The following is a 16203-nucleotide window of genomic DNA, read 5'->3' on the forward strand; positions in this document are numbered from 1 at the left end:
GCTCAGGGTTTCAAAGTTTCTTCAGTGGCCATGGATGGCAGAATGGAGGGAGTTCATTCAGCTCGCAGGTGTGCAAAACCCACGGAAAACAAACCAGTTCAAAGAATACTGTGGGCAAACTGTGTAAGTCCGTAACAGCTCTTTGTATAGCAGCCTTCACATCTGCTCCTCACAACAGCCCTTTCAGGAAACAAGGTAGTTGTTCCGGTTCTTATTTTTCAACAGATATAGAAACTGAGAGGCAGGAAACTTAAGGACTTAAGTGATAATATGTCCGAGGTCCCAGCCTGAAGTTCTTTTTACATCAAGCGAGATATAAGGTGGGAGGCCGGTTGTGAGGTGTCTAAGTGAGTGCTGAAATATCAGTAACTTGTAGAAAAATCTGTGCCTCGTAATTAGGGGCACGGCAGGTTGGACCCATCTGAGCATCCCCCTTTCACTTGTCGCCTGACTGACCCACTTTCCCTGCCTCCAACACTATATAATGGTTGAAGGATTGAGCCAGGCAGGGAGTAAGAGCCGCTTCCCCAGTGTTTGAACTGAGCCAGCAGTGTCCTTCTGCCAGAGCTGGACAGCCGCGATCCTCGAGAGCGCTGGCAGCGGCTCCGGCCCTTCAGGTGAGACGCCCTCCATGGCTCCAGCAGAGCGCCCGGGGGCAGGGGGCAGGCCCCTCGTGGAGACGGGCATGGAAAGCTGTGGCTGGCCATGTCGGTGGTGCAGCTTGAGAGCCTTATCCAGCACTGGGGAATGTTGTCCAGTTTTGGAAACAAAAATTTTCTTTATCTTATAGGCAAGTCTTTGTTGACATCTGTATGATAGTCATTGCTTATAATTAACTGAAATTGTTACCTGTTTTGTGACCTTTTTGGTCTTTTGATTTGCATTTGAGGGGAGGTGTCTTGGTTTCTGAATAGTTTAGACTTGGACTTGTAACAACTCAGTAATCCTCAGCCTCTGTGACTGGTTTAAGCTGGTGGGAGGGGGGCCGAGAATTATTTACTAAGTACTTCTCACCAAATCCAGATGGAGGGCAAACATACCTGTCTGACTGTGTACTTGTTCTCACCTGTGGCCTCTGCCTGTATGCTCTCTCCCCCCTCAGGTCACTGTTTCCGGGAGTCTGAGACATATATGTGGGTGTTTGAGATCATTCATAGACTGGCTTCTTCCCTATGGTATCTGTACAGTCTAGTTTTAATTAAGAGGAAGGTGGGTCAGAATTATGAAAGTGTTTGAAAATGTGAGGGGTTTTTTTTAATGTTTATTTTTGGCTTTTGGGTCTTTGTTGCTGTGCAGGCTTTTCTCTGGTTGTGGTGCGAGGGCTTCTCACTGTGGTGGCTTCTCTTGTTGCCAGGACTAAAGTAGTTGTGACCCACGGGCTTAGTTGCTCCACAGCATGTGGCCAGGGATTGAACCCATGTCTCCTGCATTGGCAGGAGGATTCTTTACCACTGAGCCACCAGAGAAGCCTGAAAATGTGAGATTTTTACATTCATTTTGAATGTATAATCAGAGGGTGGCTTAGGGGAAGTTTTCTGTTCTCAAATGAAAAGTATTTGTAGGAGGTGTATCGGATTACCAGGGTAAGTTTGCTCTTGGCTGTGTTACAGGTACAGTTACACCGGCAGCCAGGCAGTAGTCACCCACCTGAGCAGACCTACACAAGGAAGTCATGGGGAGAGCCCCCTTCTCAGTAGAAATAGCTCATGTGCTACAGCATGGGCCCTTGTTGTTGATCTGTTGAGGGATATTTTATTTCATTTATGCAGATTTTTAATATTTATTTTTTCATTTGGCTGTGCCAGATCTTTGTTGTGGGATCTTAGTTCCCCCACCAGGAATCAAACCCAGGCCCCCTGCACTAAGTGTGCAGAGTCTTAGCCACCGGACTACCAGGGAAGTCCATGATTTGTTGTTTTTTTACGATTAATAGATACTTACGGTTTCTCCCCAAATCAAGCTTTAAACTGTTGAGACAGTTCCATTCCTCCTCTTCCCCTCAAGTCTCTGGCCCACAGGCATCTAGTTATGCTAGTTTCTTACGAGAGGGCCTCGAGACACTGGGCGCCTCATCAGGAAGTTGCATGTCCCTTTTTCCTTGTCTTAGTGCAAGTGCTCGCGTACTAATACACTGCTCTGTATCTTGCCATTTTCCACTTAGCCGAGTATCTTAAAGGACCTTCCATTTCATTCTTTATAGTGACCTCACTGATTGCCAGTTAGCTTGTTTTCGGGCATTTACTTCTACAAACAATGTGTAATTAACTTCCTTGAATACAGAAGCAAAGCCAGTTCATTAAACACAACTTGACTAAGCGTGATTTTTTTTTTTTTTTGACTTCTCAGCCTGCAGCAAATTGGTTGGAAAAAGTGCAGCTCCATCTAGGCATTAGGAGCACACTGAGGGAAATCAAAACTTACAGCTTAAATGAAGCAAAGAAACAGAATGCTCGCTTTAAAAACACATAAACAACAGCAACAACCACAAAAAGCCTGTATAGCCCAGAGGCCAGCAGTCCAGCCTCCCTGACGTGCCTGGAAGATTTCATTTACTGAGGAATTATTGAGCACCAGTTGCATGCCAATCCCTGCCTGGCTGGCCTCAGTAGGGCCTTACTGAAGCTCCAGCTGAAAAGCACACCCTTTTTAAGGAGATAGAGTTTTGCAGTATAGCCTTTGGAGAAAAAATTAGTGAAATGGCCAAAGTGAATTTCAGTTCATCGTGCTTTCAGGAGATAATCCTACTAGGGCTCTGCTGGGCTCGTGTTTTATTTACTGTTTTTCCGAGATGACAGGATGTTTCTCCAGCAGGAGGTGATTTCTTAGATTAACATTTCTCTTGAAGTCATACTTACACTGTTGCTTCTTGCAGCAAACTTATTTTCACTTTTCAAATATGGTCATAAGAGAGGAAAATGTCATTTTAGTATCTCAAATGCTAGTCTTTATTTAGGATGAATGAACTTTGACTGTTACTGTTCTCTTGGCAGAACTCAGTAATCCACTTAAAATGCTTCCACAGAAGATAGGCCTGGGTTCATTGGGGCTTCCTCCACAAATATCCTCACCTTTCCACTTACTCTGAGTCCTGCATTAGTGTGTCGAGATTGGAGAAGAGGGATTTAGGAATCCCTCTTAGGATTCTTACAGTCCTTTCTCAGGGAGGCTTGATTAAAACCACCCTGTCCGTCTTATGCTAGGAATGCGTGCAGGTCTCAGCATCTGACCTGAAGCTGGGAGAGGGAGGAGGTCTCTTTGAGGACTGTAGGTCTCTAAGATCACTGATACTGAGTATTTGTCACCTCAGAGCTCCCAGTTAATCTGAAAGTTTGACTTGCTTTTCATCTGATTGTGCTGGTGGTTTGGCCTTAACGGTGTAAACACACTTGCTGAATAATATGGGGTCAATTTAATTCCATTTTTCCTCCTTATAGATTGGACCCATGGGTCTATTGTGTCCAGTTTCAGACTTCAGGATGAGATGGTCACTTGGAAGGTACCTGCTTACCTCATCTTTTTGGAAATCTGCAGTGAGACCAACGTCCGGGTCCCCATTCACTGTTTTGTTCTCACTTGTCTTGTTTACCCACAGATAATATGCCTAGTCTTGGTTTGCAGACTGATGGTTCCAGAGGTTGTGTTTATACAGACCCATTATTACGACCACTAGCACAACACTTGACGCGCAGGTGGCTGCTGCTGGGTGGTAGCACTGTTTTTATGTGCAGAGGCTAGCACTTGACTATTATTAGTGAGTGTTCTCTAGCTTTCTCTAAAGAAAAGAAGCCTAAGTTCATGTAATAGCCCCATTTCTATATCCTTGACCTGACCCACTTTTTCTGAAGGTTATGCTATGAAACCTCTTGAGTTTTACAGGGTAAAATATGTAAATAAACTCTTAACCTTGCCAAGCCTATAATTCTCTCCATTGTACGGTGTTTTGGAAACTGACCGTCATTCAAGGAAACCACAAAAGCCAATGGGGGCAGATTCATGCAGGTTAGTGTGGCAGGCCAGTTATTCCAGGGTTGATGGCTCTTTTCATTCTCACGTGTTATGCATTGGTGGTGGGAATCAAAATCTGAAGATTATGTTCCTCTCCCTTTAATCACAGGCAGAGTTGTATTTCTGAAAGCCTCCTTTTGTGACTGCTGCTCTTGTTCTGAACTGTGTGTCACCTGTTTTGTGTGGTTCAGTAGCCGTGGGTACAATCATTCATGAACAAACACAAGCTCCGAGACTGCAGACGTCTGCAGGAACAGCAGGTTTTTTAAGTTGTTGCCTTTCTTTAGCTCTCGGAGCATTCCTGAGTCTTGGGATTGACAGGTCATCGGTCTGACTGAGGTTTTTGACTGGCAGTGATGCTGCTGTGGTTGATAGAGCCAAGAGCCCTGATTTCCTGGGATCCACATGGAGCCATGTGTGCTGTGTTAGTGAGGGTGGGGGTGCATGTCCAGGTCTCCTTTGTCCTGAGCTAGTGGCAGTGTGTGTGTGTTTCAGCGTGGAAGGCTGGTGAATGATAGTGGAAATGACCCGCAACAGTGACTTTATTTGGAGGATGCTGATTTTGGTGGTGGTGGTGGTTTGACTTGTTTCCAGAGAACATACTTTTAGGCTCAAGAGTCTAGGGGGTGGGCAGTACTATGTTTTGAAAACATGGCAGGCCTGTTTCAAAGACCAGTTAAACTGAGTGGATACTTGCAGTCTGCTGGGATGAGGACTTGGATACTTGAGGCACAAGCAGTGTGGATCATGTCCGTGCTCTGTATGTTTTCTGCCAGTGCCTGGATCAAAGTGGAACAGCTCAAGCCCTATCATGCACATAAGGAGGAAATGATAAAGATCAACAAGGGGAAGCGATTCCAGCAAGCTGTGGACGCCGTGGAGGAGTTCCTCAGGAGAGCCAAAGGGAAGGACCAGGTGAGAGGCCCCATGATTCTCACTTTGTGCCGACTCTGGACTGGTTATTTTTTGCATAGTAACTAACAGATTAAATATCACCCGAACCTGAAACTCTATTCTCATGAAATGCCAGTGGGGAGAGAGCTACTTCAGGTCTAAGGCGTCAGCATTTTGCTGGTCAGATTGAAACTCCATGCATCTGGTTGACCTTTCTGGAATAGATTGTTGGCCTCAGGAAAGTCGTTTGGACCCAGCAGAAGTCCCTCAGCTTTTGAGTACAGCACAGGCCTTCTCCCTTTTATGGAGGTTAGGAGCATGCCTCTGGGATCTGTCCACTGCCTGAAATGTAAATCCAGTTTGGGGACTGTGGGCAAATGACTTGAATTTTATTTTACTCTACTTGCCCAAATGTAAGCAGAGATGACAGCAGCGCCTACTTCATAGGATTCTCATGTGGATAACGCATGTATAGAAAGTGCTCACCACCGGGAGTGGCCCGTATAAATAGGGGTCGCGATGGTAGCAGCCATTGTGGTGGTTATCACTATTATTATTAAACTTACAGACATCATCCCACAGTTCTGCTGATGACAAGAATCGGCGTAATTCCAGTGAGGAGAGAAGTAGGCCAATCTCAGGTGATGAGAAGCGCAAGCTTAGCCTGTCTGAAGGGAAGGTGAAGAAGAACATGGGAGAAGGAAAGAAGAGGGTGCCTTCAGGCTCCTCAGAGCGAGGCTCCAAGTCCCCTCTGAAGAGAGCCCAGGAGCAGAGTCCCCGGAAGCGGGGTCGGCCCCCCAAGGACGAGAAGGTTGGTTCTGTCTCTAGCTTCTGGGACTGGTGACTGTCCTTCGTACAGGGCAGAGTCGAGCTCTCCTGTGTGCTTCAGCTCCCTGAACGGACGTAGGGCCCCCTGCTCTGTGCTGCCCTAAAGAATTCTGCAGACAGGGAAAGGGTACTGCCTGGACGCACAGGCGTGAAATAGGAACACAACTCAGGCATTCGACCAGACACATGGTCAGGAGTAGAAGGGCCACTGAGCCAGCGTGCAAGGGCTGAGCAGGAAAGAAGGGAAGGGCTTCCACGGACGAAGGGCACAGCCCACATGGGCTTGATGTTGGCGGGCATAGTCTCAGTCCTAGTACAGGACGAGGAGGAGGACAGACGGGTAAAGGCAGCTTGTCACTAGGTCGTGGAGAGCCTCCAGGTCTGCTTAAGCAGTGTTGTACTGCCACGGAGTCAGTAGGGTGGCATGAAGGTGTTAGAGCTGGACGTGGAGGTGGCGGTGTGCGCCAGGCTGTGTGTTACGGGTCACAGCTGGCAGTGAAGGAAGGCTCAAAGCCGATGAGAAGGGTAACGTCAGGTGTGCATTCATAGTAGGATTTCCTTGGGCAAGGGGAGGGGGACGTTAGCAAATACTGAAAGGAACTATGTGAGAAGCACTTCAGAGGAGGAGTTGGTAAGATTTGGTAACTGGTTACATCTAGGGGATGATGAGAAAAGGGGAAAGGAGATGATTTCAAGTCTGTACCTGGAGAAACTTGCCTTTCTTCTGAGCAGAGGAGCTGGCTTTTGGGGTGAGAGGACCGGTTCTGTGTGTAATGACATTGAGGGATGTCTAGACTACCAGGGAGGCATCCAGGAACGTAGGATGGAAATGTTGGTGTGGGGGAGCGAATATCTAGAGAGGACATTAGATCCCAGAGCCCTGATTGTGGTTGTCTTGAGGGAAAGCCAGGAGAGAGGAGAGGGGAGGGAAGAAGTTGGCTTTGCAGAGAGCATGCCCACAACTCAAGGCTGGAAGAAGTGGGTGGAGCCAACGAAGGGAAGTGAGGCAGAAGTAACATACCTCTCACCTTTCCGGAAAGATCTGTGTGGGTCTTGGGAGCCAAAGGAGGAAGATTTGAGGTGGAGCAGGTAATCTGTCAGCACCCAGGGGAAGATTGTTAGAGCAGGATCGGAGACTGAAAGCCACATGGCCGGCACAGACCTGGGATGATGGGGCTGTGATGAATGCTGGATGTCAGATGGAGGCGCACAGGTTGAGACACCAGCGAGACCAGGCAGGGACGGGAAGAGGGTGCTTAAGCAGGAGACTGAGCCGAAGGTGTTAGGGTGGCAGCAGCTGCCGTCTGGCGAGGCCGTGCCCCACCCTCGGGCTCCCAGCCAACTTTTGCCAGATCCTTTGGTTTTTCTCAAGAGAAGCTGGAAATACAGATTTTAAGTGAAATGTTCCTATTTTAAGTATTAGAAGCTCATTCAAATTTTTACAACGCTTCTAAGTACGAAGGAGCATCACTCTGGACTACATTCAGCCTGTCGGCTGCCGCAGTACAACCTCTGTGTTAGAGCAGGCCCTTCTGGCTGCTCAGTGACCTAAGACACGATAGATGAGAGCAGCTGAGCAGTGGGGACCTCCGGCCAGAGTGAGGGGAGCTTAGAAACTGCCGGGTGTGGGGCATGAAGGATTCCAGGAGATGTGATCTGGATTGATCCGGTTGAGTTGATTTCCTGGGGACCCACAGAAATCTGGGCTGTCGGGTTTTATCTGTTCTCCAAATGCATAGTGTCTGGCATCTCACACCATGGATCTCACCACCTCCTGTGCTCACCCTGAAGAGAAACAGTTTCTTTGGGGGTAAAGGGAAGTATGAAGGAGAGGTAAGGAGGAGGCCCTGGGGTCTCCATGACCTGCTACAGCTGTGCGACCGTGGCCAGCTCCCTTCACCTCAGTTTCCTTGTCTGGTCATTGAAGATAACAGTGCGTCTTAGGTTTAAGAATTAAATGAGTAACACAAGCCAAGCAGATAAGACAGTGCCTGCAACACTATACATTTGACAAACATTGCACATTTATTATTTTTCAGCAGTAGCCTTTGTGCGGTGAGAGTGTGGTGGTTGTAGTGCACTCCTGGGGGCTACTGCCAGTCTTACGTGGAGGGACTCTTCTCACACAAACGTGTGTGTTGCTATAGTGATTGTCATTTGGCTGCGAGCTCCTCACTGAAGCAGAGTGAGTAGTCTAGCTAGGCAGAGCCCCAGATGAGTGCTGTTCTGAGCTATAATCCTCTGTCCCGTGAGGATTAACGGAAAAGGCTGAGCTTGACGACAGGGGTGTTGATTACGTGTGGGAAGGCCAGGGCTGGGTTTGTGTCCAGCTGCACGGGGGAGCCATGCTCGGGGGGTGCACACTCACCCTCTCTCTGGGGCTCGAGTCCTGAGCGGAGAACTGGGACTCTGGGCACGGACCACAGGGCAAAACAGAACTATCCTGTGGCTCTCCTAAAAATCCAGACTCAGGCAGGGAGTCAGGGGTGGAGGCCTTTGCTCAGTGCTGGGTGGACAGCTGTGTTCCTGCTTTACTCTTGTTCTGTTGTTGTGGTCACTAGGCTAGTGACTATTTACATTTAAATTAATTTACATTCAACACAAAATCCAGTTACTCAAGTCACACTGGCCACGTGATAGGTGCTCCATAGTAACACGTGCCTAGACCGAGCGGATACAGAACACGTCTATCGTGACTGCAGCTTCTCTGGGGCAGCACTGCTCTGGGCTGCTTTGTTTCGTCTTGCACATCTCCACGCCTGTCTGGAGATCTAGGGATAAAGCTGTACAGCTCGTCTGCTCCTGCCCCTCTGCCCGGCTTACCTCGTGTCCCTGTCCCCATTTGCTGTCTCCCAGCCTCAGTGGTCCTCCTGACACTTCACCTCAGCTATCTAGTGGAGAGCTTGACCTGCTGCACTGAGCTCTTGACTCCCTGCCCCCACGGCGCCTGCCTTCTGTCTGGGGGGAGAATGAACTCCTGGATCCTGACTGCCCCAGGATCTAATTCTGGCTTCATCACTTAGTGGCTCTAAAATGTTGGGCCGATCTCCTCACTGCACCACGTGGCTTCCTTAGTTTCTTTTCAGATACGATGGATTCCTTTTGAAGCCAGTACTGTTTTCCTAATGCTCGTTATTTGCAATAAGGAGTTTTCCCTGTGACCTGCTGATCACACTGCAGACCACAGTTGGTCTTTCAGGTTACCTCCATCCTTGAGGAATTTTGGCCCAGGAGCACATTTGTCATTCTGGACCAGAGAAAAGAGAACTTCCCTCTGTGTTGACAAAGACTTGTCCTGTTTCTCCCAATAAGACAGTCATCAGAGCTGTGCCTGGGGAGACCATGGAGCTGGCTAGGATAGTTTGGGACGGAGTGTGACTAAAGGAAGCAAAGCAGTGAAGAGGGGCCCCCAATTGAGGGAGGAAGACAAGTGTTCCTGAGGTGCCACAGTGTTGTGACCACCTGTCTTTCCCTCTGTAGGACCTCAGCATCCCTGAGTCTAGTACTGTGAAGGGGATGATGGCTGGACCCATGGCCACGTTTAAATGGCAGCCGAACGTGAGTGAGGTAATGACCCCTCCCTTGGCCCATGACAAGCCCAGCCTCAGAGCTGGTTTCCCAGCCTGACTGTGTGGTGTGCTTTTCCCGACACTTTTTAATTGCCAATGAATACAGAAGTGTGCGAGTCCACCCTGGCGCAGGCTTGCTGTCAAGTTTATTTAACTCGCTCCAGACCGTTTGGCATACCCACTTAACCATCAGGTATATAATCACATATCCATGTTACAGGTTTTCGCTTTGGGGAGTAGTGTTGATTTTTACAAAAGTGGGATCATTCTGCAGTTTTTTCCCACTTGGTACTTTATAGACATACCTTGGTTACGTGTGCGGCTGTGATGTTTGGTCACCTGCACGCTGCCTTACCCTTGGCGTGGGTGCGCCCGCTGCTCCCCTGTTGCTGGGCCTGTGTGTGAAAAGCCCTTGAAAGCCTTGCAGTCGTTGCTTCCTCCTTCCTGTTAATATTAACCCTCTATGAGCATTTGGCGCCAGGTACGAGGGGTCCAAAATCCTATGACTTGGAGGAGCCTGAGAATTTGGCTTGGTCTGCTGGGTCATCTGAAGTGACTGGTGAATGCTGGATTTGAAAATCACTGGTACACTTTTTAATTATTTTTCCACAGTGTTTGGGAGTAATTTATACACCAGCCTGGCCGAAACATCCATTCTTTTCCACTTGAAGCCAGTTTTCCTCCAGTTGGAATGGGCATTGTTTATGAAAGGCTTAGAACCAGAGTGGGAAACAAGCTCCCAGGTAGTTGTAAGCTCAGCTCCCAAAGGTGTGTCAGCCAGGGTAGAGACTGGTTATCAGTAGGAGGTGACCTCTGGTAGAAGATAATTTGTTTTATTCAATCATTTTCTGATTTCAGCCTGTTAAAGATGCAGACCCTCATTTCCATCACTTCCTGCTCAGCCAAACTGAGAAGGTAAGCTTGTTCCTTGAGGTTCCTGATCCTCCCTTAGGAGCTAGCCTGAGGGGAGAGTGCTGCTTCGCTGGAGCCTCACCCTAGTCCGCTGCCTGTACTCTGTCCAGAGCAACTAGTTAAATTTAAATCACGTAGAGGACCACTCATGAATCAGGCATTGTTAAGATTTAAAAGGAACCCAAAGAAGCTTTTAAAACTTCGTGGCTGTGTGCTTGAGACGTTTGTGGTCGCCCTCAGAGTCTAGGACAGAAAGCCAGCCTCAGGAGCCGGCATCCACCCATGGGTGGCCAGTGCTGCTGGATGAAGGCAGTCTTCCATGAGCCCTGGGGGTCGGGGGCGGTTTCCCCAGGTGTCTCCCCAGGGCTGTCGGTTAGGCTGAGCCCTGATAGGATCTGCTGATGGTGTGTGACCTTGGAGTTGACACATCAGGATTCCAAGGCTGGGTACACTGACCATGCCTATAATTTTGGACATATAAACCTCTGATTTTCAGCGTCATCACCAGCAAAAAGCAGCTTGTAGAGCTGCATGAGAACTGAGTGGAGTAATGCAAGTTAAGTTTTCATGTGTTGGAGTTCAGCAAAGTTGGACACCAAATAAGTTTTGATCTTAACTTTCTGTTTTGGGTCTCACCTCAGTAGGGAAATAGTAACTAAGACCAGTTAAATGTTCAGTTTAATAAGTAATTTTTTTTCACTCCCTCTTTATTAGCCAGCTGTCTGTTACCAGGCAATCACAAAGAAGTTGAAAATATGTGAAGAGGTACGTAAGTTCTACGCCTCCTCACTTGTATTCTCACCAGGGCCGGGCATGGGCAGGCCGGCCTGACGACCTGTGTTTCCTCCCCCAGGAGACGGGGTCCACCTCCATCCAGGCCGCAGACAGCACGGCGGTGAATGGCAGCGTCACACCCACAGACAAAAAGTAGGGCCTTCGGGGGAGGGCTTCCTTGGGCTCTGGTTCTGTGGGGCTGGGGGTGACTTCAAGGCAGCTTCTTAAGGGTTGTGTCCCAGCCGTTGCTGGGACTAAGTGGAAAGAGAAAGGGAAAATTGTAATTCTTAACGATTTGCCTGGGAGTAACTTGACTTGCGGGAGACAGAAATTGCCCTGTACATTCGTACCATGAATTTGCTCACTGGTGAGTCTCCTAAGCAGGGAACACTTGGGTCAGTGGTTCTCAGACCTTCCTGAACCACCTGGAAGACCCTTCGTAAAGCACCAGTTGCTGGGCTGCACCCCTAGAGTTTCTGGATCAGTCAGTCTCAGGTGGACCAGTTCCCAGATAAGTGGCTGCTCATCAGGAGACCACACTTGAAGAACTCCTCACCTTGGCCCTGGTTGGGGCAGGTGGGAGCAAGAGATGAAGGCAGCCTGTTGTCCTGCCTTCCCCAGTCCTCCCAATGTACCTGCCGGCTGCCCTCCGCCCCACCCAGACAAGTGGGGAGCCTTGACTGCGATCCCCAGGCCTTAGCTGGCATCCACCCTCGCCTTTGCCTGTATTCTGATGCCCCCTTGTGCTTCTGAGTCGTGATGATGAGGGCTCTTAAGGAAGGAGCATTCTCCTAAAGAATGTCTGAATCTCCCATCTGAGTCTTCTGTGCGGTTCTTTCTCAGACTAAAACACTTTTTTTGTGCTGTTGAAGTCACTTGTTCAACCAGATATATTTGGTGAACTTCCATTGTGGTGTGAAGGAGCTGGAGGCATGTGCTAATTAAAGGAGGAATGGGTGTTGCCCATTAAATCAACGAGGAATGTGTTGGCTTATTTTTTTAAAAAATCCAACTCCAGGCTGAGGACAGAGTCCAGTGTTTTCTGCCATCACTCAAATCCTTTTTTATTACAAGTGTAAAGCCAGCTGCTGAGCAGATTAGCTGCGTTGCACCCAGTGCGCCTGGTCCACATTTTCCTTGCCTCAAGGACACCGCGAGCAACTGTCAGTGTACAAATGCATATCCCCAGGTCTTCCGGGTGTCCTGGAACACTGAACAAAGGAAAGAGAATTAGTCTGTCATGATTTATAATCCTAGAGAAAACTGGTTGCCACCCACCCAGATAGCTGTGAATAACAGATTATACCTTTGGTGAGGAGAGTGGTGGGTTCCATTTTCAGCATTTAATTCAGGTGACTTAGAGCAGGCTAGACAGAGAACACGAGAAACATGAGAGTGTTGTATTCCCACAAGGATTGGGGAACCTTTGAGCCCGTTAGCAGAGGTGGCTGCAGATATGGCTCCCAGGAGACTGAAAATACTGAAGGATAACATCGGTCAGAGTGGAGAAGCTGCAGACAACATTAGAGCTGAGAGAGAGACAAGCTGAAAACAAGACCATGAGGTAGTAAATGAAGAAAGAGGCGTTGCTTAACCATGTCTTGTGCAAGGAGAGAGAAAGAATTGTAGGAACCAAGAAGAGACATTTGAGCAAGATAAAATCATCCATTGAACCATGTGGCAGCTATGAGCCCCAAGTTCTGGGGCTGCAGGAAAGAGCAGGCGAGCTGTAGCAAGTGCAGGTAAGCAGCACGTACTGACCACCTGAGTTTTAGTCACAGAAGGAGCATAACGAGCTTGCAGTTAGAAGGTGTGGGGAGAGTAGAGGACGGGCCCAGGTTGAGCAATGGGAAAGAGGTTCAGGAGAAGACTCCACGTACCGGGGAAGACTGACTCCAAAGAGCAGGTGAGGCTTTGAAGAGGCGTGGCGAAGCCCATCCCTGCTGACTGCATGAAGAGAGCAAAGGTGGTGCAGAGCCTGAAGCCAGGAAGGGGAGGTGAGCACCAGGACGTCGGCTTGTGCAGGCAAGGACGGTGGGGGCTCCGCACGTGTGGCGCCTGTTACGTGTCATGGATCCCAGGGTGCTCGAAGTTGGCACCTCAAGGCCTTGCACCTGAGGTGGCTGGCGAGGAACTGTTGCATGCGCTGAAGATAAATGTCTGGCTTCTCACTGCAGTGGAGTTGTAAGCTCAGCCCCTCCATCAAAGCAACAAGGAAATGGTTGGGAAGACTTGCCATAACCTGTATGAGTCATACTTCTTGCAGTGGCAGTTGAGGGTTTAGAAATGCTTGTGTAAACTTCTGAGCACTTCTGAACAGGGCCAGAGTGAGAAAAGGCGCACTCTGCCAGCCCTCCCACTGGCTCTGCGGTCATGGTATCAGCACACTGCAGAGCAGTGTGCGTGGTGGACTGAGGTGAGGTTCCCCAGGTTTAAGAGGAACAGAGCCAGGGTAGTAGTCATAATCCCACCCTGTCCTCCCCTCCACCCTGTTCCCCACTCTGAACTGACCAGTCTGTCTTTCTAGGATAGGATTTTTGGGCCTTGGCCTCATGGGAAGTGGCATTGTCTCCAACTTGCTAAAAATGGGCCACACGGTGACTGTCTGGAACCGGACTGCAGAGAAAGTAAGCATTCATGGTGGCACTTCTTGGGTGTGGTGGGGCCTGGGCCTTGGAGTTGGGGCAACTAAGGATAGGAGTCGCCCTGCTGTCTCTGCTCCACGTTCTGTGTGCATGGAGTAGAAACCAAGCTCCAAGTCCAGGCAGGGGAGGATGCAGATAAGCCAGCATAGGATGCGATCATAAAAACTAAATATTGAAAATACCCAGGGGTATAACATGAAACAGAAATTTATCCGTCTGTGCCATTACCTGAAATAGGTAACAGGAGGTAAAAGAGAAAAAAACCTGTCAGGTTTTTCCGTGTGTGTGTGTGTGTGTGAGTGTGTGTGTGTGTGATGAATTCATTGATATGGAGAGTGCATCAGCAGATCTGCTTCATCTGAGTTAATGGCCATGCTCTGTTGTGTTTGGATTGTGTTAACAACCCTGTGCCACAGAACATTCTGCGGTGAAGGAGCTGTGCTGTATCTGCACTGGCCTCTATGAGAGCCAGTGACCTCATGTGGCTCTGAAATACTTGGATTCGTGGCTCACGGACTGAAGAATCGAATTTTAAGATTATTTCACTTAAAATTAAGCAGTCCTAGTGGCTACCACGTTGGACAGGACAGGTTCAGGAATTCTTCATCTAAGGTGGTCCGTGGCTTCACGGGGCCTGTGCATACCCTGAAATGGAATTCCAAGTCTTGTGTAATGGAGAGAGGTCATGGCTCCCCTCAAGTTCTCATCCAGGAAAAGGTGAAGAACCATAATCTAAGTACCAGAAAAATAATTCACTGTGCTTGCCAGGGACAGAGAGACAAAGAAGGAACCAGCCTCTTGAGGAACAAGATGTGGCTGAGCGTGTGTTTGTGAAGTGATGGGTGAGCATCCCATGTATGCAGCAAAGGGAGAGCTGGAGTGAAGGGAGATGGTAGAGCTGATGGATTTAGATTAACAAAAATGTTCCAGGCAAGGTAAGCAGTTCACTTGGTTGAAACAGCCCCTTTTCAAGAATAACAAGGAACTGGTTGGAGAGTAGGTGGAGCCTGGGAGAAAGGGCACTGAAGGCTGTTCTAAGAGATGTGGGCTTCAAGTGCTGGGCATGAGGTAGGCGTTGCAGGACCTGGGTCAGGAGTGAAATCCTGGAGACTGTTGGCAGATACTTTGTGATTCAAGGCCGAGGCAACCAGGAAATCTAGACACACACAGTTGAAGGACATTGGGAAACTCCAAGTGTATGTTCCCATTTGATAGAAGTGCCTCTGGTCAGCTTGTTTCCTTGATTGGAAAGCCTGTTAATAAACATGGCTATGCCTTTCAGATTAATTTATGAGAAGGCAGTACAGCAAAGCAGTTACGAATGTGAGTTTGGAATCAGCTGTTACCCTCTTTCTTCAAAAGAAAAAACCAGAAGAAAACAAAATTTAATATTAATATAGATCTTTTTAGAAGTCTAAAAGAGTTACCAAAGGAAAAGATGAATGGGTGTTGATACTACTTCCCACAACAACAAAAAAGAAAACTTGAAAACAAGGTTTTGTATTCTTAAATTTTCCCACTATCCTAACAATTTTTGTGTTTTTCCCTAGTTTTTCTGTGTGTGTGTGTTTTTATTGAAGTACAGTTGATTTACAATAGTACGTTAGTTTCAGGTGTACAGCACAGTGATTCAGTGTTTGTACAAGTTATGCTGCATTGAAAGTTATTATGAAATAATGACTGTTTTTCTGTGCTGCAAAATGTATCTTCGTAGCTTATTTATTTTATACGTAACAGCTTGTACTGTCCCCTACTCCTGTCTTGCCTCTCCCTGATTCCCTTTCCGCACTGGTAGTTTGTTCTAAATCTGTTTCTTTTTTGTTATGTTCATTCATTTGTTTTACTTTTTAGGTTCCATATGTAAGTCCTGGAGAAGGCAATGGCAACCCACTCCAGTATTCTTGCCTGGAGAATTCTGTGGACTAAGGAGCCTGGTGGGCTACATCCATGGGGTCTCAAAAAGTCAGACACGACTGAGCGACTAACACACACATAAGTGCAGGTGTAGAGTATTTGTCTGTCTCTGTCTGACTTATTTCACTAAGCATAATAGTATTCTCTAGGTCCATCCACGTTGTTGCGCATGGCAGAACTTCCTTTTTTTTATGGCTAATATTCCTATGTGTGTATGTATACCACATACATACACACATAGTGTGAATGCATGTTCATCCATTCATCTGTTGATGGGCACTGAGGTTGCTTCCATATTTTGGCTTTTGTAGTGCTGCTTTGAACATGTGGGGTGCATGCAAATTAGTGTTTTTATTTTCTTTAGATATAAAACCAGGAGTGGAATTTCTTATTAAACAAATAGTTTAATAATGATATAAAGATTTTTAAATAGGTCACGAGACAATCAACAAAGGTATTAGATATTTTGTACTTAGAAATAATCAAAATGTATCACACAAAGAAGTTGCTATTTTTGTCTTGTTAAATCACAAGTAGGACAAAACGTTAATATATTTATGGGTACTGTGTTGTTTTTAAATAATGTATTCCATGCTGCTGATCTTATAAAACCATTTTCAGAGCCTGTTTTTTACCCTCAGTTCAGTTCAGTTGCTTGATTG

The 16203-nt window shown here is 47.6% G+C and overlaps 1 protein-coding gene across 8 annotated transcripts in view; it reads left to right on the forward strand.

Moving 5' to 3' along the window:
• Positions 1-16203, forward strand: part of GLYR1 (glyoxylate reductase 1 homolog) — a 31755-nt gene that overhangs the window by 5481 nt on the left and 10071 nt on the right. For 6 of the 8 annotated variants that reach the window (XR_015154821.1, XR_015154822.1, XM_086375972.1 and 3 more), the window contains exons 4-10: positions 4782-4920; positions 5468-5710; positions 9208-9294; positions 10155-10211; positions 10923-10973; positions 11062-11135; positions 13510-13609. Coding sequence is in view for 6 of the 8 variants with exons in the window: in XM_086375972.1 (XP_086232098.1) it covers positions 4782-4920; positions 5468-5710; positions 9208-9294; positions 10155-10211; positions 10923-10973; positions 11062-11135; positions 13510-13609 (751 nt within the window). In the remaining 2 variants the exon portion in view is untranslated. The remainder of the gene's footprint in view (positions 1-4781; positions 4921-5467; positions 5711-9207; positions 9295-10154; positions 10212-10922; positions 10974-11061; positions 11136-13509; positions 13610-16203) is intronic. The other 2 variants (XM_086375977.1, XM_086375978.1) reach the window with 1 other exon arrangement.

The sequence above is a fragment of the Bos grunniens genome, chromosome 25 (genome assembly GCF_055505025.1).
Source record: "Bos grunniens cultivar Pamir isolate PY7600 chromosome 25, Bosgru_T2T1.0, whole genome shotgun sequence".
Classification (NCBI taxonomy): domain Eukaryota; kingdom Metazoa; phylum Chordata; class Mammalia; order Artiodactyla; family Bovidae; genus Bos; species Bos grunniens.